Raw genomic sequence first — 26,205 nt, 5'->3', positions numbered from 1 at the left:
CGCTGACTATTTTTATTGGTCTTCAAACAGTCAAACTTTAACTATATTTAGTCTAAAATACTTGAATCAGTAAAATACCAAATATATTTCCCCAGACATATATATAGCATGCTTCTAAGCCTTGCATTGTCTGAAATAATATTCTGATGGCAGTTAACCTGCTGACTAGGGTCTTCAAACAGTCACATTTTTAATTATATTTAGTCTAAAAAAAGACCAGTAAAACACCAAATATATTTTCCCAGCTACATCCTTGAGGACACTTTCACCTTCATATCTAAACCCATACATAATAATATATATAATCCTGTGTAACCTGCATGGATCATATGGGCTGGTTATCTGTCTGGTACTCAGCTGTTCTGACGTCGAGCACGCTATTTGACGTCACCGTGGGAGTGTTCCACCATCGGGAGAAATGAACGGTCATCAACACAATCCTCTCAGCGCCCATGTAAGTTGAAGCCAGCAAAACACACATTTTGCGAAGCGGTGTATGAATGAAATGTGTTTCCATATGCTGTTATCCGAGCTGCGCGGGGGTTACGGTTGATTACCGTTGTTTATCCGATTGTCGCTGGCCGCCTGGCGGGCTGCCCTGCTCGCCCTGCTCGCCTGTAGCTAACTAACCATGGCTGGAGCTCAGGCGGTGTTTTTCAGCTACAGTCGAGCCAGCCTGCTAACTGACAGGCTGAGTGGCCAGGCGGCGAGTAAGCGCCTGTTTTGCCACCCAGCACCGTCTGGACGGGCGATGTTAAGTGTAGTTACATGTGAGTGATTACGGAGAGCGAATTAATGCCTATGCGTTGTGAAGGTTGAACTTTGGAGACAACACCCAGGCCGGATCCAGTGATGTGTTTTACAGCGGTCACACCACGACATGTTACATTAAATGAATGTTTTTACTGCTTATTTAAATTTAATGTGTCCTCAGTTAAACACTGGCTTATATATATGACCTGTGCAAAGAGGGGACTGTAAGCTAATGCATACCTATTCTCTGGGAACTGAAGGACTTAAATACGCCACCGTGAAACACAAGACTCCAAGGTGTGATTAAGAAAGCCTGGTGGGAGTGTGTGACAGATGGCTATCCAATACCTCCAATCTATTGTCACCGGGTGTGTTTGAGCTTTTCACACCTGTGAGGGCCGCTTTGTGGTGCTGTTGTCAGCTGGATAGGATCCTTCTGCATTTCTGTAATTAAATGTCATTATTACATGGTTAATTCCATATTTGGAGTAATATCTTTATCAGTGTGACATGTGGGTATGACCGTTGGTATTTTGTTATAATATTCAATATGTGGAGGTTTGAATTGTCCCATACAGAAATGTAATCTATGCACTTATATTGGATTTTGATAAATGATACGCAGGTAGGCTGCATATGAAGTAAAAACATACAGGTACGAACTATATATCCTCCTGAGACCCTGTGTCCTCATATGAGGACATCGCATTTCAGGTTTTCTTGACCTTACACTTCATTCTGTGTAACTTAGACCTGTTGTCCTCGTTCATGGACACTTTTGTCCCATCTAGTGGCCAGGGCAGAGTGTTGAGAAGATGATCACACTTGACTATCTAGAGGAAATAGGAGTTGTTACAAGGTTACCATTGGTGAACATGTGGAAGGATCATCTGCACAATGGATGCAGATATGTAAAAACAAGATGGCAGCCATCTCTGCCAAGTCAGTCAGCAGCCGATCCTGACACAAAAGTGGAGGTACTCGTTTGAAGACATTGGGACTTTTTTGTTGTCTCATTTGAGGACAGTGGGACTTAAGTATCATTGACAATGTTTAGTTTTTTATACTTATCAGGTCCCGCTGATCCCAAATAGCTAGGAGAAATAAAAAATGCGTACCAAACAAAAGTTCGGGTCTCAGGAGAATATGAAACCTCTTGGACGTGTCTACCTCTTACAGATATGTACATTTAAGTATGTCCTCCTGAGCCCTGAATGTTTGTTTGGTATGCATTTTTAATTTCTCTTAGCTATCAGTAATTAGTAGGTTCCGATAAGTATAAAAAACTAAACAATGTCAGTGATAATTAAGTCCCAATGTCCTCAAATGAGACGATAATAAAGTCCTGATGTCCTCAAACGAGTACTTCCTAATTAACAACATCTTAGTGTGTTACTGTTGCTGAAATTGGTCTAATTTGTTGCCATATCAAACTACAAACATCACTAATCATAAATAAGTTTCAACCATAAAATGTGATCAGGTTTTGAACCTTGTCTACTTTTGTGTCTGGATCAGCTGCAGACTGACTTGGCAGAGATGGCTGCCATCTTGTTTTTACACAGATTAGTGTATTGTGCTCTTACTACTGCTAGATGAGACAAAAAAGTGTCCATGAACGAGGACAACAGATCTAAGTTACACAGAATGAAGTATAAGGTCAAATAAATGCAAAATGTGATGTCTTCATATGAAGACGCAGGGTCTCAGGAGGATATATAAAAAATGTATTGCCATGTATGTGACATATATGTATGTAGTTATTTATACATAATGAGTAATTCACTATTAATAGGGGTTCAAACTGTGTCTCTAAACTGTAATGACATCTCTGGCTATGTGATGATTGTAAAACAACTAAAATCCTGATTTAGATGTATTTCATGATAAAACAGATATAGCACAGTAATTGACTGGATTGTACTGTGAAGCTTCACATTACACTGTGGCCACCATGTGATTTGTGGATTTAATCAGTAATATAGAGGTTGAGCTGGTTGAGTTAAATATTAAAACACGTGAGCACAGTCTGTTTATTAGCAGCTATAGCTCTGATGAGAGATAATGTCTTATGGTAATCCGATGCAGGTCTGCCCTTTGCTCCTTAGCCTAGCAGCATGCATGATTTGTAAACCTGTTATCCATCTATTTCGGAAAAAAACAACACAAACTGCTGTAATATTTTAAAAATTAAATGCTCTGGTTGTGATAAATGTAGTTGTTATACACTGCAATCTGGCAGCTGTGAAACATACAAACTATTCAGTATACAACAGAGCGTAATGCATTTGCACATGAAGTAACGTAACACTATGACCTCGCCCCGCACAGCAGCACCGGTGTGCACTGTGCTGTAAAACCAACACCCCCCGGTGCACCACGTTAGCTGGCACTGCTAGCCACAAGAGGAGCAGACAAGCCATCAAAACGGGGTCAACGATGCATCCTGACTTTATCTACCACAACGGTCAGCACCAGCCGACAGTAAACTATTATCTACATGTCGGTTTTCATAAATAACATCCTACAGTTAAGTGTTTGAAAGCGCAGGCCTGCGGACGATGGCTAGCGAGCTGCTAATTCCATCCTCTTCTTATCTCTAGCTAACGTTAAACCGTTGGGCTCAGACTATTTGCAGTAAGTTATTAACGTTACTCATGAACACAGCCCGGTTTGTGTGGACATTATTCACTTTATCACTCTATCTGCTTTTTAATTTTTAAGCGGACGCGTGTACTACTGTTACCCAACATGTAATGACACCGAATGCACCTGTAACCTATTGAGTAATTGAATCAACTAACCCAACGGCTGTATGGTAATAGTGAGCTCTCTAACGTTAGTGTGTTTTCATAAACTTTGTGTTTCACGTAATAGTCTGAAGTAAAGGAAACTTTATTGTTACGACAGTGGATGTTACAAACGGATGGGTGGTGATGACCTCATCGGAATGCACGTATGACTATCCGCGTATTGACGCAGACATTGATGCTTGTGTTAACACATTATTGCATATACCATTTGTTAATGTTGTATGGTCACGTTAAATTATTTGAGCTTAGCTGTGCTTCTGTAAGACAGGCAAATGGTTCATGTCCTGCAGATATTCCCAGGGTGCTGTTCGGCACTATTAATTAACATTACACATTTAATTAAGCTGAAAGGCCTCGGAGGCCTGAGCTGCACGAAATTAGAAGACGTGCTTTCTTGTTTTGCTATTTAAGTTATGAAGGCACAGACTTGTATGAGCTTCCTGTAAAATTGTCTGTTTGGGTGGAGTGATCTTTTCAAATGTTATTAGCCTCTAATATCAGATCTTGAAATGGGCTGCATTACAGGAACACTCTGGTTCATTCAGTTTAGCACCACATTGCATAAACAAGGGGTGGTCAGACCCTGGGTCAGATTGTGGAAATGGATTTTGTTCTTAACCTAATCTCACACAAAGGCTACCTTGTGGGGGTTTCACTGTAAACCTACATTTATTTTTTGCCCTTTGGAACTATTAATGCTTTATAAAGTTGTTATGGTTAACATGTTAGTGAACAGGTGCCTAGTTACTCATCCAGCAGACATAAATAACCATTTATTTTGATTATTATTATTATTAAGTATTTCTGTAGTAATAATAATAATAAATAATAATTTTACTGTGTTCACTAGCTTCTGACTAACACCTGTTTGCTGTTTGGTGCTGCTGAATTCGGCTGATAATGCATGCCGGTTACATTTCTGTCCCACTCCATCACAATTTGCTGTCACACAATACACATGTAGCCAACCATGACCCCGTGAGATCAAGAAGGCTGCAGGTTTTGGTGCCATTTGCTCTCCACTGACTGCAAAACTTCTTCTCTGATCTAAGAGCAGATAGGTTTATATGTTGAATCAACATCACAGCATCTCATAGAAACGTTCCAATTTTGTTAATTTGGAGACATTTTGATTTTATGTGCTGTTTTTTTGCACTAAGAAGGTTTATTCTTCTAACAGAGTAAACATTGTGTGGTTGATAGTGATTTTTAGTAGTCAGAGAGGCTAAATACATTTGTCTTATATTACAAATAGCTTTCATTGACTGCATGCAATTTATGATATTTCTAGTCTTTAATATGATTATTATTTAATCCCTTATGTATCATAAAGCAGTACAAAGTCATTGGTAACAATTTCCCTGAAACCCTGACCATCTAAATATCTGACAGATGAGTGAAATCTATTGCTCTGTGTCTCTGCTTTCCTCTGCTTTCTGCTATTGATTTATATGTTGAATCTGTGTAGTTTGAAGGATCACAGGCCCAGCAATCAAGTCTGGGCAACTGATTTATACACAGTGATGAACTGAAGTGATGGTTGCCTTATATTAGAATTCTACCCCATCAAAATTGTCATGTGAAATGATAGATTAATACTGAGGTTGATAGGTTAATAGTCATAATGATCACACATAGCCTGTGCATTTCAATGGGCTACTTTTAACACCATAAAAACAACAATTATTATAGAGACTTGTGTACAAGATGATCAGATCAGTCCAGTGATATTTTACTTAATGGGGACATGACTTGTGTGTCTGTAGTTGTCACTTTGAAATGTCAGAGTTCTCTTCTTAACAAACAGGTTCTTATGCTATCTTGCCTCTGTTCTGTTGTTTTTCTTTGCAGCATGTGATTTTTCTAAATGTCCATGGAAACAGCTGACTAAAGTTTGACAGCTATCCCACCAGTTTTCCATTTGTAAGAATTACCCGGAGGAAACGGTCCTGAAAATCGCTTGGAATACGCCTTTTCCTCTGTTAATAGATCCACTCATCATCTGCCGATGGTCACATCTGAAGGTGAGTTTATTTGCACTTGGGCTCTCGCTTTTTAAAAGAGGAATATTAGTCCAAACAGGTTTTCTCTCACATGTTTCTATGCATTAAAAAATGTAGTTACCTGCTGAAAGAAAGCACTGTTTGCTCTAGGTTTCAGTATACAAGGTCCTCTGACTAAATGTGACCAGTAATAGAAAGAGAAGAGAAATATGGAGAGAATATTCAATATAAACATAAATAATTGACTCTTATTCTAAGCACAATCTAAAACTAATGAACGTGAATCCTTGGTGATAGGTGCATGTAGGCCTATGCTGTAGCAGTGACCCAAGAGGACACACTCCTCCAGATCAAAATTTGGACCGGCTGTCATTTTGCAGAAATGTTTCTTTAATACAAGTAAAAGCTTAAATGTTGCTAGACATGCACAACTCTCTTTAGATGGTGTGACCTTGGACCACTGCATGTACAGAGAGTGATAGGCGAATGTTGGCTGACCCACTTCGAAGAGAACACTTTGCCCTTAGCCTAGAGGAGTTGGACGTCATTGTATTTTCATTGTAGATGAGAGATATAGTTCCATGTCTGTGTGGACTGTCTCTTCCTATATGTGGTCTTGAGTTATGAGCTTATAAAGCTTACTGCAAAGACGTCGCACTGAGTCACTGAATGGCTGTGTCTCTGTCTGTGATCAGTGATACAGGACGAGGAAACGTGGTTGAAGAGTAACTGTATTTCCGATTGAAGGCATCCGTTGATGAAGCTTAGCGTTGAATCAGTTTGCTACATAGTTATATAGTCTATATAGTGTATTATGACATTTATATCAAAGAGCCAGTAACATGTGCACCTATACCTGACATATGTGAGTTACAAAGCAGCAGCTGTGACATGCTCAAACCTGCGCTCAAGAGTGTCGACAAGTCTGGGTCAACACATACTGTGTTACATACGGTTTGCTTGTGTTAACCTATGTTTGAGTGTATGCAGTTTAGAGTTACCAGTAGTCTGTCAAAGTATTAACCCTTACAGAGCGAGTGATGCTTGATGCGAATGATCTATTTTTATTTGTTCTGAGTAATGAGTGAAAGTAGCAATGGCAGTAAGTGGACAGTAATACAAATTAAATATCAAGCCTTTTGTTCAAGCAGCATGTTGATAAGCGAGACTTGGTAAGAGGGCACTCTTTCATTACTGTACTATTCACTACCACCTACCCTTTAACAGAGTGCTTTCTTATCCAACACTGCAGATCTAACAGCAGGACCAGCAGTAATGAGTCACTGCGTATCACTAATGGAGCATTTCATAGGGTTTTGGTGCTAGATTGTGCTTCTGGCTTGTTAAGTGATACTTTGTAGCTCTGCTGACTCGTGGAATCGTTTTTCTATTTGTCTGCAAAATAATCCACGTACTACATAGGCAGACGCATCACTTCAGGCTTTGGATATTACCTTTAGAGAAACATGGTTCTCTGTTGTAAAACAGTCTGTCTGCTCCTGCAAAGAGTAATGGAGGGTACGTCTAAAACTGTAACCACTGAGAAATGATTTGTATTCTGGTCTTTTTAAAAAGCGTAAGAGTTGTACTGTTAGTAATGGGTGTATTTTAGGTTTAATTTAACAATATGTGATTCAAGCATGCAGAGGCATCGCAGAACTGGCTGAGCTGTGTATGTTTCTGGTTTTAGAAATGGGAATGCTTCATAACTGAAGTACTGAATTTCCAATTCCAATTCCAGGATTGTATTGTGGATGATGATGAGAAACACTCACAATAAATTAGTCCTGGTGAATTTCCATATTGGGATAATCTTGAATATTGAGTCTAGCAGCACCCAAACAACCAACAACTATATGAGATTGCAAAAACATGCTGCAAACGTCTCAACCTCAAAAACAAAAGATCAAGCATTGGCGTATTTCAAGTAGTTGAAAAGCCTGGCTTTTTAAGATTGATTTTTAAGATGTGTCCTGTCTGTGATGCAATAAAAATATTTGTTTCTTTAATGAAATGTTAAAGGTACACAAAGGCTTTTTTTTGAAAAAACCAATGTATAGACTCATACAGAAGTAATCCCTCTCAATCATCACTTATGACCTACTCTCAGTGTGTGGCAGTGTATTTTTCTGCAGAGACTCTGCCCTCTTATTTTCTATGTTTGAGACGTTTATGGGCGTGTACCTCCACAGTGCTCAGGTGAGGTCGGGGCTTTATTAAAAAAGTAGCTACCAGGTACGAGACTGTAAACAGCAGGCATCCAGCGCTGAAAAAAATGCAAATACAGCAAGGCTAAACACCAAACGAGTAAATTGCAGGTTGGCTTTTACTTGCATATTTTTGGCGAGCTTGTTTATAGACAGTAACTGACAATCCTGCATAGTCTATCTTTTAAGGATAGGTGATTCCAGTACGTTTTAGTGCCACGTGAATTTTAAGCATATTTTGGTGATAATTGGGATAATAGCATGAATCGGAAGTATTTTGGCCTGGATAATGACAACATTAAATTTTCACATCGTCCCATGCCTGGTCTGCCATTTTTAAGTTTTAGAACATTTTGGCCTTGGAGCAGATGATGTCAAATTCATACAGGTACTTCAAAAAATTCTAAAACTGATGTGATCAAAAATGTAAAATAGATATGTAAAGATATGGTGCACATTTGTCGGCTTGTTGGCTCAGGAGAAAAGGAGGGCAGGATGTCTCTCTCTCAAACTAACATCTCTAACCCTCCCCACCTCGGTACGTGCTACACATGAGCTGTGCAGAGTCTAGAGCTGCTGTCATGTTAATGTTGTCATGCCATGTATGCTGTAATGTATAATAGTTGCCATTTTCACATAACAAGGCTCATGATGCATCAACTTACTGCTGGCTCGTAAGATTTTAAACAAAGGTCCATTAGGTCGTTGACAATTTCTTACAGTCAGCATGTTTGAAGCTTTTAAGTGTAGCTTCTCTTAACAGATCCATTATTACCAGTTACTACTGAGTTGAAGGTTTGTGCTCAGGTCTGTATATTTCTGTGTGATGCTACAGCGTGCCTATTTCTGAAAGCTTTTCGTTCTCTGTTATATGGAGCATATTATTTAGGTTTTTTTTGTTTCTATTTCTGTTCATGTAGCCGATCCTGAGTTGTGAGTCAGTAGAGGAGAAGCTGGGCTGATGGTAAGCTTTCTGTCACACTCTATCTCACCTCCTCTCTTGCTTTCTTTCTCACTGTCTCATTACTTGTTGGTAAACCAAAAGACTTTTATATAATCTGTCATCTGAGAGCCAAAGTCTGGGAATGGTCCTTTACATCACAGGATTTTAGCCTTGTTATAAAATGAGATGCAAAGGAGACGGCCGTGGATCGCTGCACACCTTAATCAGTCGAGAATTAGATAAAAATCACTGCCTGTTTAGAATTTCATTTACATTTTTCACACTCTGTAGTCTCTTTGTTAGCATCATCCAAACAGTCTCAATTATGTTGATTATTAATTTCCAAAATGAATACTTTCTGAAATGTAATTATTCAACTATCATGAGGGCTTTTGCACAGTCAGACTTGAATGCCCAGAAATGAACAAAGGAAAGTGATTTCACAAACAGCCGAAGGCGTCGACCCTCAACATGTGCAATATAACAAACATCGACATTTCAGAAACTGTTCTCAAAGCCTGTTTATTTTGTAGACTTTGTGTTTTTTGCATTACTGGGTTGGCACTGTCAGACATGCCACATGCTGTTAAGCCAAAATGGATACCTACTGTTTTCATTCAGCAGAGAGTAAATATAGCTTTTTTAAATTATTAATTGTTTGCAAAAAGAGGATTCTTTGACTAAATGAACAAGAAACTGCAAAACAGTGGTCATGTCTGTGTCAACCCAGTCTATGTTGCTTGGTGTTGTTTTATATTCTGCTGCTTTTTATGTTCATCACTCGCAGGTGCATGTCATAATTTCCATTTTATTTTCCTTTTGTGGTAGACAAGCATGACATTGAGCCAAGCCACAGATGCATGTCCACTCAAAAGGCCCAACTGAGCGCCGTCCCCTCTGCTTCCCGGCTTTCAACCAGTCGCTCAGAGGGGGGGTGTCGACGGGGCGTAGCTAGTCCCCTGCACCCCCAGGTAGAACCTCACTGTGAAACTGGAGGTCTCTGATGGATCAGGGTAGTAGCGAGCAGAGTCCAGAGGAGCCGGACACAGGAGGCCGAGCGGAGCCGGAGGTCGGCAGGAGGGCGTCGGAGTCTGAGCATGGCTTGTCCAAAATCACCCATAATGCCCTGGAGAACATGGGAGCGTTGGGCCATGGCCTGAAGCAGTTCTTCCAGCCACAGCGCCGACGCTCCTCCGTTTCCCCACATGACTCCGTCTCGTCCTGCACAGGCGCCCCTCCCTCCGAACCCACTGATGTAGGGTCAGAAGTAGGGGACGCTCCTGCCTCCTCGGCCCTCCCTTTGGATTCTGACAACCCTGCCGCTTCCGCCCCTCCCGCAGCTCTGAGCCGTGTTCTGCAGCAGATCCGGGGTGCTCCACCAATGATGAAGCGAGGCACCAGCCTGCAGAGCCGCCGCAGCAAGGTGGGGGGCACTGGGGATCCTCCCCAGAAAGGTAGCCCACAGATCCACCGGCGCAGCACCCATGAAGCCCTGCTGCAGGCTGGCCGCCCACGCTCCTCCTCGACCACAGATACACCCAGCAGCCCAGCTCTTGCTGACATGCTGCTGACGTCTGGCTACCACTCAACTGAGGAGCCTGACAAGGTGAGTGTTTTGCTCCTGTCACATGTTCCAGGTGAGAAGTAAACAATGGTCATGCAACAGTACGCTCTTTACACAGAAGTAAGAAATTCCAGTCTTGATACAAGCGAGGCACTGGGAGGTTTGTGATGTAGGTTCCATAGGCAGTTGCCCAGAGTGCCAGTGTGTGGGGGCGCATGGCAGAGAAATAAATAAATAAATCACTTGGCTGTCTTCTCACACTCCTTCTGCGAGTCATAACTTAGATCTGAACACACAGACATGACACACACTCCTGGAATCAGTTGGACTTGCACTTTATATCTCTAATGGTCTGTCACTTATAAACACTTCTTAGAAATCATAGAAAACAGCTGCGTCTTATAACTTCAATGTATTCATCATGTTTGGATATTTTCTTCAGTATCAGAAGTGATCCAGTAATTGTTGTCTGTTCACAGACTCAGGAACTGCTAATAATTAATGCAGTATCGCTTTCCAAGATGCTAATTTTCGAAACTGTAAACAAATATAGGCAAAAATAAGCACACAACATGTTGCCAGCAATTAACACACGGGCTCCATGGCAACTTATTTCCTGCTTGCATCCCCAAAGCATGATGACAACTGTATTTCTAAAACTCAGAACCTGTTTGTCCCAATAAAAGAAATAAAAATATAAATGATAGCATTGACAGAATCCCGATTTTTATTGTTTCTTTTTTGCTTTTAAAACATGCATGCATTATTCAGTATTCCACCAATATTATTATATCCCTGTTCATATACAGATAATTTTGTTGTTTTTAAAAAAAAATAAATAAAAAATTAAATTCATATGTTGCGTATTACAACTTGCATAACAAAACCTGGCATTATTTTACTGAATTCACCCCTAAAATGTTTTATTCATAGAAAAGTTGGCTTCAGGACACAAAACCTTCAGATGCAAATCGTAACACAAAGAGACACTGTGCACTCATGAGGAAACACATGCATTGTATTTGTTTGCAACCCAGCTGTAAAAATAAAAGATAAAACTGAGTCATGCACTAATATCTGTGCAACAATGTCAAAACTAAGTGGATTGTGCAAAACGTGTTAAAAGGCTGTTAATGGTTTAGATGTGCCCGGATGAACCGGTGAATGGAGAGATGAGCTGTCAGCGGTGGAAGGTCAGTCATTGCCTTTGAGTGGTTGGTCACTATGTGCTCTAAGCCTTTCTAAATTTAGCCTTTTGCTCTCTCTGAGTGTACTGCAGGTCAGAGAAGGCTCGCAGGGCCAAACAAACTCAAACTTGTGGGATGAGTTGTTTTTTTTTTTTTTTTTTTTTTTTTTAAAAATTAAATGTTGAGAGAAACCAGGAATGGTCTTCAGTGTTATTACTGAAAAACAAAACAAAACAAAACAAAAAAAACGCTGTAGGGGTTGAAACGCTTATGATATGATATGATTAAAAGACAAAAAAAAAATACACATGAAACTGCTTTATTTTATTCTAGCGTCATTTAAAAATGTACAATAATGTATAAAGCCTGGCACAGTAATTAGAGCAGACGAGTAAACATCTTAACACACTATCGGGTCATTGAAGAAGGGGGTTAGATGCCAGCAATATGACAGGAGAATCTCTGGAATGACAAATTGGGAGAAAGTAGACATCATGAAACGAGGGAGTCGTGCTGCACGGGTTCGCAGCTCTGGCAAGTCAGTTGAGGCTGGGATCAAGTTCATCAACAGATGTCATAAGCAAGTGGGAAACTTTTCACCCCTTGTGATCCTGTTTATCATAAGAAAATTAAGACCTGTTACTTGTAGTCGACAGCTAAGGTTCATTTATCATTTGTGGAAAGCAAGTCGTACTTGGTAGTAGGGCTGAGTTAAAATAATTGCTTCATCCGATTAAATCGATCTTCACTGGAATGACCCGATATCAGTTCGTAAAATCTGAGATCGATCTTTTAATATACGCTTTTAGTTAAGAAGGACTGCAGTATTGAGAAGCTCCGACGTTACCAGCTCTTTTATCTGTAACTGTTAGTTACATTTGGGTGTAATTTATTATCGGGCTGCTTTTAGTTAAGAAGGACCGCAGTATTGAGAAGCTCCGACGTTACCAGCTCTTTTATCTGTAACTGCTAGTTACATTTGGGTGTAATTTATTATCGGGCTGCAGCGTGTACTGCTGTCTGTGCGTCTTGGCTGCTGCGCCACTTTTGTGCACACACACACACAGACACAAACATGGAGTAAAGATGCAGTGGAAACAGAGAGAACTTGAGCTGCCGACAACTACGCATGTTACTGTGAGTACACTAAAACCTCGCAAAGGAAAAAGCCAATACTTATAAATACACCTGATCAGCCACATGTAAACATGTAGAAAAGTGATATTTCAATCTGTTCTGTCCGTAGTCTGTCATCCAGTGCCACTAATATTATGTTATAAACAAGCTCAGAGGGTTTTACAGCTTATAGCAAATTGTTACTAACAAGCTGAAACAACAACTATTCTTTCTAAACTTCACTCAGTATTGTGATGTCAGGAATATGATTTATTTCATTGACATTTTGTTTCCAGTGAGACATTAGGTTTACATTGTGACTTTGCTGTTTTAATGTTACTGTTGCTGCTCTAGAAACAACAGTTAGTTATAAAATATTCAGTTTTGTTCCTGTTCTGAATTTATTCTTTTTAAAAAATAACTCTTTGTAAATGTTACACTGTTAGGTCTCTGAGAATCTATTTCACATACTCGCAAAAATCGGTATTGTAACTGAAAAATCTCCAGTGGAATTGAAATCGAATCGATGCAGGTTATCAGTGGTGATACCCAGCCCTACTTGGTAGTCCTTTTAACAAATCCAGATTATGAAGGAATTATCCAAGAACCTGTTGTCGTGCATAAGTGTTTGTATTAGTGCTAGATCTGTGCAGTTTAATAAAAATTCACAGAATCAAATGGCTCATTTATTAGTAAATGTTGCTGTATGACCAAACCTCTTTGAAAAGGGACTGGAAAGTTATTTGTTAGCAGCTCTGTCTAATCCCCCATGTCCATGCAAAATTTCGACATCTTCTTGTACTGTATGTTGTCAGACAGTATAACACTATTCTGGCTTTATGGTTTACAATTACACTGGTTTAGACATAATTTACATCTAGTTCTTCAGAGCACAAGGACTCAACAGCTGGCGTGTTTCCAGTAGGGGCTGGCAGCTCTTATGATGTGGCCAATTAAGTTTGTTTTAATCGCCAAGATTTAATGTTTACCTCTCTTGCTCTGTCTCTCTTGCTGCCGCTGTTTGAGACTCACAGCTCTGATGACTGTTTCTGGCTTTGAGTCACTTGCACTGGGCTTTTTAACTTAACTACTCCCTAAGGGGTAAAATTTAAATCAATGTCATAAGTCCTTCACAATGCTCAGTTAACTTAGCCTATTTTTGAGCTCGTTTCCCACAACATTCACTGCAGCTCTCCACATATGACTCCTTAAACTGGAGCTGTGAAGTGACAGTCAAAAGGGAACTTATGTTTCATAGGCGCCATCTGCTGTTATAAATGTGTAGTGATAAATTCAATATATCTTAAGTGTAAGATCATTGCAGGCTTCCAGAAATTACTCTCATATACAAGGCATTACAGCACTGTATTTTAACAGATTTTAAGCTGTGTTCACATCAGATACTGTTTGAGTTCTACAACTTTTAGCACTAGAGAGAAACAGTATCATAAACACCAAATTAAGTACTGGAACTAAGTGCTGTCAGCATTACATCACCCAGTGCTTGCACAGGAACGCTTGATTAGGTTATATCATGACAAAAATGGATTTTAATGTTATGTTTTATTAAACTTGAAATGATCAAAAGCTTTTCTCCGCATTTTTTCCAGCAGCTAGATCGTTATGATGGATCAGGCCCCGCTGTGTCACCCAACGCCCTCCCCTACGGCGCAGATGGCTATGATGTAGTTGACAGCACCCCAGACCCCCAGCGAACGAAGCAGGCCATAGCCCAGCTACAACAGAAGATCCTCAAACTCACAGAACAAATAAAAATTGAACAAACCGCACGTGACGACAACGTGGCAGAATACCTGAAACTCGCCAATAACGCAGACAAACAGCAGAGTGCACGCATCAAACAGGTGTTCGAGAAGAAGAACCAAAAGTCGGCTCAGACTATCCAGCAACTGCAGAGGAAGCTGGAGCATTATCACCGCAAGCTTCGAGAGGTGGAGCACAACGGCATTCCCCGCCAGCCCAAAGATGTTTTCCGAGACATGCACCAGGGGCTGAAAGATGTCGGAGCCAAGGTGCGTCATTTCCTGGTGCCTTCAATGTTATTTTGTTGCATAAACCAACTGGAATATTTAAAGAGTTTTATGTTAAGAAATAGAGTGAGAGTAGAACGGAAATTGAACTGTTTGCCATGGTCATTTGACCGGTGTAAAGAAAATGGTGATTGCTGTTAGTTGTTGTAGTGACAACACACGTCAGTGGGGCCATAAGGTGTGTCAAACACACTAGCTCAATTTTGGCCGACTGTACACACTAAGCCGATGTTTTCCTTTTGTCTGTCTCTTGTTGATGCTCATCATGTAGCCTGGGCCTGTAATACCAGTCAGAGTTATAAACATCTGTGTGTCCGGGTGTGTTAAAGAGCTACTGGTCAGACTCACAGACTTGAAAAGCTTCTCTAGTCAATAGCCTCTCTGTAAACTAATCTACCAGGTAAGCATTGGTAAACATATTTTTTCAATTAATGTAACTCTTAAAACATTTCAAACTATTGTGGATTAGCTATATTGTTAGTGGACAAGAAAGATGAGATGGACAGCTATAGTCTTTCATAACCAATTATAAATACATCTATTCATTGTGCTAATATGTCATTACCTTTGATCACTTAAAAGGCAGCAATGACCTGTAGAAGACCACCACCCAGTGGCGGCAGTTCAAGGTTAGGCATTAGTGGATATGCTCTGCTATATTGATTTGAATGGGAATGTGTGTTCTACTCGCACTATTTCTATGGTTTTACATGATTTATGGGCAAAACATTACATGTTAAAAATCCTTTTTCCAGTAAGGTATAAAATATTTTACTTAAATGTGTTGATTAAGTAAATGAAAAGGGACCAAGAGAGCAGAGATCTTAATAAAGAATATACTGTTGTTTGGATAAACACTTCAGCTGACAAACACAGGTGTAACAAATCAAATGAATAATGGCTGCATTCCATTTATGTGTGCCAGTATGCTGCGTGTTTACTGGCACACGTAAGGGGAACACAGTCAAAATGTCTGCTGTGACAAAGATCTGGGAAATAGCAGTCTGTCCCACTTAAAAACAGAAATCTGAACGAGTTCCTCAGTTGTTCTAGTTAAGGCTAGTTTTGTTCATGCAGGAAATAAATAGCAATTAGTTTATGGTGCTCAATGCCTTGGTGCAGTGGTTAGCATTGTCGCTCACAGCAAGAGGATTCCTGGTTCGAACCCAGGGTAGGGGAGCCCCTCTGTGCAGAGTTTGCATGTTCTCCCCGTGTCAGCGTGGGTTTTCCCCGGGTGCTCCAGCTTCCTCCCACAGTCCAAAAACGTGCAGGTTAATTGGTGACTCTAAATTGTCTGTAGGTGTGAATGTGAGTGTGAATGGTTGTGTGTCTCTATGTGTCAGCCCTGTGATAGTCTGGTGACCTGTCCAGGGTGTACCCCGCCTCTCGCCCAACGTCAGCTGGGATAGGCTCCAGCTCCCTTGCGACCCCCAACAGGATAATCGGTTACAGAAATTGAATTAATGAATGTTTCTTCTATTGAGTAATACTGATTTTAGTAAAAGAGGTTGAGGTAGTCTTGACAGAAGTCAGACTGTGTTACCACCTCTGTGCAGTGGAGCTGACAGAAGTCAGGGACGGCCCTATAGACGGGTTTCCGAGTGTCACTATTAGTGAAATGGGAGTGATGTGCAGGGTAGGAAATGGGAATGGCTGAGTTTATAACAAGATTACCATGTTAAGTTGTTTTTGCGTCTTAAACGACACAAAAGTAGCGGGTGGAAAGTATTCATTATCTCAAGAAAGGAACCCCACGGTGCAGAATATGCTGTTAGCTCCAGAGGCCTGCTCAGAGCCCTGGATTTTATAAAAGCTGTGGATTGTTTTGCACTAAAACGGCAGGGTCATGTAATGCTTTAAGGTATGAAAGCTCATATTGTCCCTGTGTGTTTAAGGCTGTTTAATGACGACTGCTAACATTTGTCAGGCTCTGTGATTAATACTTTTATCATCAATGTGACCGTGGTTAAACTTGTTTTCATAAAGTATTGACCTTAACTCGTTCATTACAGGTGACAGGGGGCCTCTCCAGTTTCTCTCAAGCCACTCATTCTGCTGCTGGAGCTGTGGTGTCTAAGCCGAGAGAGATCGCCTCCCTCATCCGCAACAAGTTCGGCAGTGCTGATAACATTGCAGCACTGAAAGACTCCTTGGATGAAACCCAGGGAGATGAAGGTGTCGGTCCTGGGGCGACGAGGGCCCTCGGGACGGGACAATTGCAGTCCAGCCCAAAGTATGGCAGCGATGATGACTGTTCTAGTGCTACTTCTGGCTCTGCGGGAGCCAACAGCACGACTGGAGCCCCTGGAGGCCCCCCTAGCTCCAAGGGCAACACCCTTGATCATGTCCAGGCCTCGGGCTTTGACGCGATACTCCATGAGATCCAAGAGCTCCGGGAAAACCAAGGTCGACTGGAGGAGTCCTTTGAGAACTTAAAAGCCCACTATCAGCGGGATTACACGTTGATCATGGAAGCCCTGCAAGAGGAACGATACAGGTATGATATCATATCCTATACACTGTAGTGTAGTAGGTCTGTATGGGTGGAAAGAAAACTGTTTGTGATATACTGTTGTTGTTACCCTGCAGGTGTGAACGTTTAGAAGAACAGCTCAATGACTTGACAGAACTGCACCAGAATGAAATTCTGAACTTGAAACAGGAACTAGCCAGCATGGAGGAGAAGATAGCTTACCAGTCTTATGAAAGAGCGAGGGACATTCAGGTAAGCTTCACCGAAATTAACATCATGTTTCAGCTTTGTCGTCAGAGCTCTTTCACTGACAGTCTTGTGTCCGATCTGTAGGAGGCGCTGGAGGCATGTCAGACACGTATCTCCAAGATGGAGCTGCAGCAGCAGCAACAGCAGGTGGTGCAGCTTGAGGGTTTGGAGAACGCCACAGCACGGACTCTACTTGGAAAACTAATCAATGTACTGCTGGCTGTTATGGCAGTCCTTTTGGTGTTTGTGTCCACAGTGGCTAACTGTGTCGTCCCCTTAATGAAAACACGCAGCCGCACGCTTTCTACGCTGCTCCTCGTAATCCTTCTCGCTATCCTCTGGAGGCACTGGGATGCCATGTCGGAGTATCTGCATCGCTTTCTCCTGCACCCAAGATGACCGGCCTGGGGAGTCTTATTTAAATGATGAAGGGACAGAGGGTTTGGGGCTGATGTGTAAAGGGAGGACACTGACCCATACAGGGAGTTGAATCTCAATAGTCCTTTTTCTTCCTCTTCAGCAGCTTCTCAAAACACTCAGGAGGGTTGCATCAGAGGTTTGTCACTTTATCACTTTCTGAAATGTGTTTTGAGATGCATCAAATGGAGAATAAGTGGAGGAAAGGCCTGACCTGCTATCATTGGTGCAATTGTGGCACAAGCACATCGCGTAAGGGTGAACGGGGCATATTTGAAGGAGGGGCTGAGAGAACTGCACACTTGATTTCTCTCTTCTGAGTGAATTTGTTTACATGTGGAGAACTTTGCATTATTTTCCCACAGAAGAAACTGTAATTCAGAGTTTTGTTACTTTTGAGCTGATTCAAGTGGTATTGTTTTGACGTCACTGCTATTTTTAATACAGCTGATTGATGGCTTTTTATTTAATTTTAACTGTAATGAGCTGACAGTGTTCTGCTGATTTAGCTGCTCACGGCCTCTTTTTGTAAGCTCTCTCTCTTCTGCTCTCGCCACTCTGGTTTTTTCAGTCCGCTGTTTTTCAATCTTTTAAACTTTCAGCTTGTGTGACCAACTCTTCCTCTTCCTCCTCACTACACTCTGAAGAACGGGGTGCTTGCACATCAGCTACATTGCTCTGGAATCAGACTTGTCACTGGATCAAATGGTAGTGGGTTCTTGACTTGTTTCTTATGGACGTGTGAAGTCGGTAACACTGGTTCTGCCACAACCAGGATATTACTAGGAACATTGAATTTTGGAGTTGCGACCCTGCCCTCTGGGCCAACTGGATCCTACTATCCTGGTGGCTTTTCCACTGCAGAAGAATAATCTATGAACTGAATTAACATACTTGAAGAGCGGTTAAAGTGCTCACAGACTCAGTGCTTCCGTACTGTTTCTATTAGTGACAGTGAAATAGTAATACTTTTTAGTTGATTTTTTATTTTTTAAAGACAAATAAATTTGCTGTTTTAAGGTGAAACTGAAAGTCTAACTTGTCTTAAAAGTCAGGAGGTTGTTAAATTGTACATCACACATTACACTACACATGAAGCCAAAAAAGCTCTGTTTCTGTGGTAAGAACTTACCCAGATGATCAACGCTTCTTCTGCATCATTGGGCCCACAGAGCAAGCACACCAGAGGCTTTAGCTCTACTAACATGAATGGAGATGAAATTATTTAATTTATGACTCTTCTAGACTTTACAAATGTTATTGGACTGAATGCATTAAATTCTGATAGTGAAATGAATCCTTTTGTGGGGATTGTGATGCACAAAAAGTGCATCGACTGATTTCCAGGCGTCTCTAAGTATATGAGAAAAATTATTTTTGGGCCCGGTGGTATCACATGACATGCTCAGGAGTTGTAATTCCACTGTTTGGCGTACGAAAACTTCCTGGGGGCCTAAGCGGGTTCCCTTCCACTCAGTCTGCCATGCTGTTTCTACAATAGCCCACAATGGACGAACCAAACACTGGCTCTAGATAGGGACGTTCACACTGGCTACCCTAGTTCTTCAAAGTTGGCATAGGGGGGAAGTTTTAGTTCTACAACCTCAATGCTAGACGGCACTAAATCCTACACACTGGACCTTTAATAGATCATGAGAGTATCACAGGCATAAATTCTGGAAGTGTCTGACCCAGCAGCTAATACATTGTTCTCCAGAGGGAAAGCACAGGTGTATTTGATAACACTAATGATGGCTGTGTTACATTTAGATGAGGTCATAGTATTGTGTTGGCTCACTGGAATTGCTCAGTGGGCCACTTAAAGGACCTGAGATGTGTGCTGAAGTAGGCTGTGAAGGCTCAGTCGATGAGGGCCCAGTGTGCAGGTGCAGAAGAATATGCTGGATGTGTAAATCAGCAACTATTTTGCTAACTGGTGCAACAGAGCCAACAGGAGAGCCAGGGCCATGTCAGGTAAGTACAGTGTGCGGCCCACACAGTCCTGAGAAGAGGTCTAATCAAGCACAGTTATTAAAATCACTGTGTGGGCTGACCAGAGGTGCACAGGACATTATGAAGACTAATTCCTTCTCCATGCATTTTGGAGGTGGGTGAAGTCTTGCTAGAAACCATACTTCTGCTTCAAAACATGACCCAGCTCTATTCAGTTCAGTAAATAAGTCTGCCTCCATCCAGCTTCTCTCTGTAGCATTCAGGTTCACTGTTAACTATCTGACAAACAACATGGACTAAACTTAGCATTGACAACTCAACATTAACTTAGCATAACATTAAAATTGCAACTGTGGTGGCAATCAATATCAGAGCATCCCAGACTTGAGTTATAATGTGAGTTAACACACTCACTTTCTCAAAATTGACCGTTGCTAGGCAACATGAAAACCTGTTAGCGCTCGGTGGAACGTTAGCTTAGCTTAGTTTAGCAAACTGCTAACTTTAGCTCAACTAAAAAACCGCCCTGTTGTTAATATCTGGCTGTTTACATGATTTATGTCGGACGCAACGGTTACAAACTTAAGGTCGAATATGTTCAGAGCACTGGTATGTTTACAGAACCACACCTTTAACGCTAAATGCTTTCAATTATCAATACCAAGTGAAAATATCGGATCGACCCCAAGTGGCTAACGTTAGGCTAACAGTCACATCTGAGACACATCATGATAGATAATCGAGGCCTGACAGGTTGGTAGTCACTTAAATAAATCCTAAGCTAAGTAAGTATCTACCTATTAATATAATTACATTTAAATTGCATTAATATAATTAATTATTAATATAATTAAATTTAAATTTATCATTTTATTTTATTTGATAGGGACAGTTCCAATACAGACTATGTGACTGGCGTGTTGCACAGAGAGTTTATAGCTATTGCTAATTTTCAACTCTTGTACCTAGTTGAGCTTTTATATGTAGAGCTAAAATATACAGTTTAAAACATCATATAACTGCATGGACGGCACAGTAAAATACATAAACCACAATCCACACACTACAATGCACATACCACAGTGCATATACCACAATACAAACATCACTACATATCCCACGACACATCTACTACAGTAGACATACCACTATACACCAAAACACTTACACTAATACCCCTTAACAGTTTCAGCGCATTGACCTAAGAGTGGGCACAGCTCTGGTTTGCTTTTAGCCAGCACTGGACCTTTGTTGTGAAGGATTGTAAATCTACACTCAGTTTGTTTTTAGTTGGTAATGTGTTCCAGAGATTATGGAAAAAGCTGATTCTCCAAATTTAGATTTACAATGACTGTCTTGTCTTTGTATAAATCTGGAAAGAGGCTCTGGAGCTAGACTGTTGATACATTTGAAAACTAATTTCAGGAAACAAAAGTTAATGAAACTGTCAAAGTTGAAAAGATTGTATCGCTCTAATATGTGACATTGATGCCACTGGACAGGCTTCTTGTCCATTATCTTCAGCGTCTAATTGTGTAAAGATGTAAGGTGTCTGATTGTAGGTGATGCTTGAGCCCATACAGTCACGCCATATGAAAACTGAGAGAAAATCAGATGAATGCATGAATAGCTGGGCTGCCTGTGGGGCTATGTAGTGCCTTATTAATTTAAAACAAGTAAGATTCATCTTAACTGTTTGAGAAATCTTTGTCACATGTCTGTATGCCAACAGCTTTATAGGGACTTACAGTACATGACATTAAAGACATGCATAAAAGCTTGAAAGAGTAAGATATATGCTTTCCTGGTACCTTCAGTATTTTGCTGCAAAAACACACAGTCCCAGAATTTTTAAATTGCTATTTTATGGACTAAAAGGCTGCATGTTAATATTTTATTTGGGCCAAGGGACCAAGTTGGACACCTCCATATTATGCTCAAACCAGAGTACAGGTATCGTGGTCAGATTGTCAATTCAGTCCATGCTATTGTAATATAAAAATGAATACTATGGCTTTTAGCATTTTCAGTAGCAGTTACATACTAACCCTATCCTACCCAATACAGGTGACAGGTCTCTCCAGCTTCTCTCAAGCCATTTTCCCTTCAGCTGGAGCTGTTGTGTCCAAACTGAGCAAAACTTCCCTCATCTGTACAAGTTTGGAAGCACTGACAACATGGCAACCCTGAAAGACTTTGATGAAACCCAGGAAGATGAGAGTGTCAGCCCTGCAGGAGCGAGGGTCCTTAACCTGAGGTATGGCAGTGATGATAGCTCTTCTGCTATGTCTGGCTCTGAAGGATTCCACAGAGGATCCCCTAGCTCCAGGGACAATACCTCTGACCATATCCAGGCATCAGCCTTTGATGCTATACTTTATGAGATCCAAGAGCTCCAGGAAATCAACAACCAACTTGAGGAATGCTTTGAAAACTTAAAATCCTACCACCAGCAAAACTGCGCGGTGATTTTGGAGGCCCTACAATTGGAGCAATACAGGTAGCACATCCTTACTGTAGTACCCTGTAGATTTAAAGGAGCCTGTCCTGTTTGTGATGCTGTTGCCATTACTATTCTGCAGGGGTGAATGTTTAGAGGAACAACTCAATGACTTGATAGAACTATACCAGAGTGAAATTTTGAACTTGAAAGAGGAACTAGCCAGCATGGAGGAGAAGACTGCACATCAGTCTTTGGACAGCGTGACAGATATTCATGTAAGCGTCTCAGTATTTTTTCCTGCAGACTTTTTTTATGTCATCTCAAGAAAAGCACGTGTTACTCATAACATTAAAACTGGCTGTGTTACATTTTGGTGAGCCAGCTCCATTAAGGTTTATTGGAATGAACAGTCATTGATGTAAGCTACATCTGTGCTTTTCCTGCAGTGACTTGTGTAAAAATCTAGTTTTAATTCTTAACATCAGTTTGTCAGATGCTGTGTATTTCTGTGTTGAAGCATATTATCACACAGCAAATGTGGGGCCAGGTAGTATTCCTGTGTACAAACACTGTGCACATTGCATAGAGAATAGGCGCACTAGGAGCACAAGTCAAATTATCTGCCATGAAACGAATCTATAGATAAGTGGTGCTGTATATGTTCATTCCTCTGATTGGTCATGAGAGCACCTTCGCTGACAGTTTTGTCTCTACCCCGTAGGAGGCGCTGAAGGCATGTCAGACACGTCTCTTCAAGATGGAGCAGCAGCAGCATGTGATGCAGCTTCAAGGGTTTGAAAACGCCCCAGCAGGAAGTCTTCTTGGACAACTTATCAATGTGCTGCTGGCTGTTATGGCAGTCATTCTAGTATTTGTGTCCACAGTGGCTAACTGTGTCGTCCCCTTGTTGAGAACATACATCCGCACAGTTTCTACACTGCTTTTTGTACTCCTCTTTTCCTTCCTCTGGGGCCACTGGGATGCCATTTCAGAGTATCCAGTTTACTTTTTCTGCACTCAACATCCTGAAAAGGGAGACAATAAAACTGTCTCAATGCAAGCATCACTTTGACATCTCTTCAGGAGTCTAGTCTGAGCATATGACTGGATAAATAAGAGTTGGAGGATTACACTGTGTAAGTTGTGGGTTGGTAAAGTAAATTCATGTTTTGATACAATTGCTGTCATCAGTCCCTGTTTACTTCCGTTAAGAATGTACCACTTTTTGGATTCTCTGTTCATCATGAGAGAAAAACAAGATTTCAAATTCAAGGCAATGCGAGTAATTATACACAGTCATTTTGTGGTTCAAGTATTTTTCCAATTTCCTGTATTTGCCTTTTCACATAAGTATGACTGAGTGAATTAAGTTTAATGATAGGCTACTTTAATTCCCTGTAGCCGTCTGTGCTGCTGTGGTAGGTTATTATTAAACACCAATTCTACTTAAAGCTCCAGTAGTGTCCCGACAATAGACATACAGCATCATGCTCCAAATGCAGAAAATGAAATCACAACAAGAGCTCCAAAAAATAAGTTTATTTCAAAACAATAGTATAAACACCAGTTAACTATACATTTACTCTGCAGCCTTCCTCCCTCGTCTCCCAGCTGGTTTAGCAGCAGGGGCGTCGCTGTCCGCTTTAGCAGCCTTGCTCAGAGACGCCTTTCCTGCCTTTGCCTGCTTGGTGGCCTTTGCTGCTTTAGGTTTGGCTGAGTCAGAGGCTCCCTTGCCATCCGCCTTCTCTGCAGCTTTTTTAGCTTTTGGCTTCTTTGCTGGAGCAACCTTTGAGTTGGTAGCCTCTGAGGTGTCAGCCTCTTTTTCTTTGGACTTTTTGGGAGGCTTTGGATCCTATTTATATTAAACAAAAAAAAACAAAGCAAAAAAGCCAGAGTTGTAATTTTTTATTAACTTTGATATTTTCCATTTTAATCCATGCTGTCGTTTCTACTACAACATTAACTTGACAGCAGTAAAAATAGCATGTATACTCATTTTCACATGATTACTTGCATTATATTTAAGTGTTAAGGTTTCTGGCCTGAAAACTGTCGACCAAATCTCATATCTTCCCAAATAAATTGTAAATTTTGCTTGGCCTGAACTACACTGCTGTACACCTTTGTAAAACCAAGTAGCTCCTGTTAATCTTCAAATAATAAAACGTCAACCGCACTATGGGCCTGTATATTCCCAAATAATACAGTGACATGGACACATCAGTTTCTCAGCACAAACACTGACTCACCTCCTCTGACTTGGCCTCTTCATTGGCAGCAGTTTTCTTCTTGGTGGCACCTTTAAGAAGTTATTAAGTTATTAAACATCTTAATGGCTTATTATTGTAGTGATTTCACCGGTCCATTCATACCCGCTTTTTTGGCCTTCTTGGCTCCATCCTTGGCTGCTTTGGGCAATTTTTGCACATTGGGATCAGCATTCTCGGATTTTGGCTTGGCCTCCTTGACCTTTGGTGCAAGCTAAACACAGGACAATAAAATAAAAAAAAAGGGCCCGATTAGACACGTCATCTGACCCGCTTTGCTGAAGCTATAGACACGACATCTTACCCTAAATTTTCCCATTGCGCCTGTAGTGACATTGGAGTTTGCAGGACGCACCAACGTGCCAGTCTCGATTCCTTTTTTTAAGGCTCTTCGGACCAAGTGCTTCAGCCTCACCAGATCCACTGAGGGGTATTTCTGTTTTATATAATTCTGTATCGCCTGGGATGAAACCCCTTTGCGCGAGTCCAGCTCTTTAAGTGCTTCTCTCACCATAATGGCTGTGGATGGGTGAGCTGCAAGTTTACGCACCGCTGCGGCACCTAGAGAGCAAACATATATCCTGTTTATATTTACACACATGTTGGGAAAAGGTTGATAAGATTAACAGTTTTGGTCACTGCAAGTTAAAATGTAATGGGTTAAACAGTCACATGGCTCTCCATGTAAAGGTAAAAGCGAGCAGACCTGATTTTTTCTCTTCCACCGGGGAATCACTGGAGGAGGGCGCAGACGCATCAGTAGCGTCCACTGCTTGCTTTTTAGGACCCATTATTGTGAATTTAAGATATAAAAACGACGTCACGTGAAGTCTAAAAGTATGCTATTTAGGATACATCCGCACAGCACGCACGTCTCCGTCTTTATGCAGCTTTTTCCGGTAAAACAAGACCAGGTGCATCACATCAGCATCAGGTGCAAACTATCAGTGATTAAATCCAGCAGGGATCGTGGCGAAATATGTCGTCCACCTCATTTAGGAAGCCTCTTAATGTGTCATTTTTAAATTGCAAAATGCTACTTCCAATATTAAAGGCCAAGAATGTCTTTAAACTTTAGAAAACAAACACATAAACGTTGGATTAAAAGTAAGCAGTACGAGGTGCAGAAATAAAACCTGCCAGTAGCTGCCAGATGTGGTTTTCTGTTCTCATCAGATAACAAGCAGCACAGATGTGACCTCTATCTGATCATTTTTGTAGCCTTTGTAGTGGCTTTGATGTTCTTGTGTGGCCTGCCTTGTGAACTGAATGTAGATAAAAATATCCACATACTTATGCAGTCTTGCAACAGCTTAACTGTTACTTAGAAAACAGGCTATCAACTCAGCGATGGCAGGCCCTGTATACTGACATATAAGGACTGACCTTGTACTTTCTATTCATGAACACAGTCTGCAGGTAATGATAAACAAATGATAAATACATTTAACAGTGTAGAAAGAAGTAATATCAGAACTTGCATTTAATGGTTTTGTCAATGAAATGTTTAAGAACATAACACTACTAACACAGTACATGTGGGACTTTGAGTTGTATTTATTTTGATGGTTCATTTGGATAAAAGCATGAACACAATTTGCACAGGGTTTGTCCTCAATTATAAATGTTAATATTGTCTTGAAATCCCTCCCTGACTGTCAGTCATAGACATGTCATACTGTTTGCCTACAGTTTTCCCCCTTTCACAACAAAGAGGCAAATATATCACTGGCTTCTGTCCTTTCAGTAACCACTTTGACAAAGTT

General features: G+C 40.9%; 3 protein-coding genes across 12 annotated transcripts; 2 read left to right on the top strand and 1 right to left on the bottom strand.

Moving 5' to 3' along the window:
• Positions 1 to 355: 355 nt before the first annotated feature.
• tmcc1b (transmembrane and coiled-coil domain family 1b) lies at positions 356 to 18,802 on the top strand. Of its 6 annotated transcripts, none has more exons than XM_049587724.1 (8): positions 356 to 454; positions 5,418 to 5,590; positions 8,697 to 8,740; positions 9,548 to 10,325; positions 14,197 to 14,619; positions 16,650 to 17,134; positions 17,227 to 17,362; positions 17,444 to 18,802. In XM_049587724.1, the coding sequence occupies exons 4-8, from the start codon at positions 9,723 to 9,725 to the stop codon at positions 17,756 to 17,758; spliced, it is 1,962 nt and encodes a 653-aa protein (XP_049443681.1). In that variant the 5' UTR covers positions 356 to 454; positions 5,418 to 5,590; positions 8,697 to 8,740; positions 9,548 to 9,722; the 3' UTR covers positions 17,759 to 18,802. The 6 variants fall into 6 exon arrangements, with proteins under 6 accessions (XP_049443681.1, XP_049443689.1, XP_049443697.1 ...); XM_049587732.1 differs by lacking the exon at positions 356 to 454 and adding an exon at positions 3,111 to 3,220; XM_049587740.1 differs by lacking the exon at positions 356 to 454 and adding an exon at positions 3,282 to 3,390 and having other exon boundaries at positions 14,200 to 14,619.
• Positions 18,803 to 18,870: 68 nt separating this feature from the next.
• Positions 18,871 to 23,687, top strand: LOC125895751 (transmembrane and coiled-coil domains protein 1-like). 5 transcript variants are annotated; one of them, XM_049587860.1, is made up of 4 exons: positions 18,871 to 19,750; positions 21,797 to 22,229; positions 22,312 to 22,447; positions 22,894 to 23,687. In XM_049587860.1, the coding sequence occupies exons 1-4, from the start codon at positions 19,744 to 19,746 to the stop codon at positions 23,242 to 23,244; spliced, it is 927 nt and encodes a 308-aa protein (XP_049443817.1). In that variant the 5' UTR covers positions 18,871 to 19,743; the 3' UTR covers positions 23,245 to 23,687. The 5 variants fall into 5 exon arrangements, with proteins under 5 accessions (XP_049443817.1, XP_049443823.1, XP_049443801.1 ...); XM_049587866.1 differs by lacking the exon at positions 18,871 to 19,750 and adding an exon at positions 19,773 to 20,125; XM_049587844.1 differs by lacking the exon at positions 18,871 to 19,750 and adding an exon at positions 20,137 to 20,338.
• A 29-nt stretch (positions 23,688 to 23,716) lies between these two features.
• LOC125895783 (protein B4) lies at positions 23,717 to 25,403 on the bottom strand. Its single transcript, XM_049587884.1, has 5 exons — positions 25,146 to 25,403; positions 24,744 to 25,000; positions 24,545 to 24,653; positions 24,422 to 24,471; positions 23,717 to 24,024 (listed from the first exon to the last, which is right to left on the bottom strand). The coding sequence occupies exons 1-5, from the start codon at positions 25,228 to 25,230 to the stop codon at positions 23,752 to 23,754; spliced, it is 774 nt and encodes a 257-aa protein (XP_049443841.1). The 5' UTR covers positions 25,231 to 25,403; the 3' UTR covers positions 23,717 to 23,751.
• Between the last annotated feature and the right edge of the window lie 802 nt (positions 25,404 to 26,205).

The sequence above is a fragment of the Epinephelus fuscoguttatus genome, linkage group LG1, assembly GCF_011397635.1.
Source record: "Epinephelus fuscoguttatus linkage group LG1, E.fuscoguttatus.final_Chr_v1".
NCBI classification, from domain to species: Eukaryota; Metazoa; Chordata; class Actinopteri; order Perciformes; family Serranidae; genus Epinephelus; species Epinephelus fuscoguttatus.
Note: the sequence above shows the minus strand (reverse complement) of the source record. Positions and strands in the feature narration are given on the sequence as shown.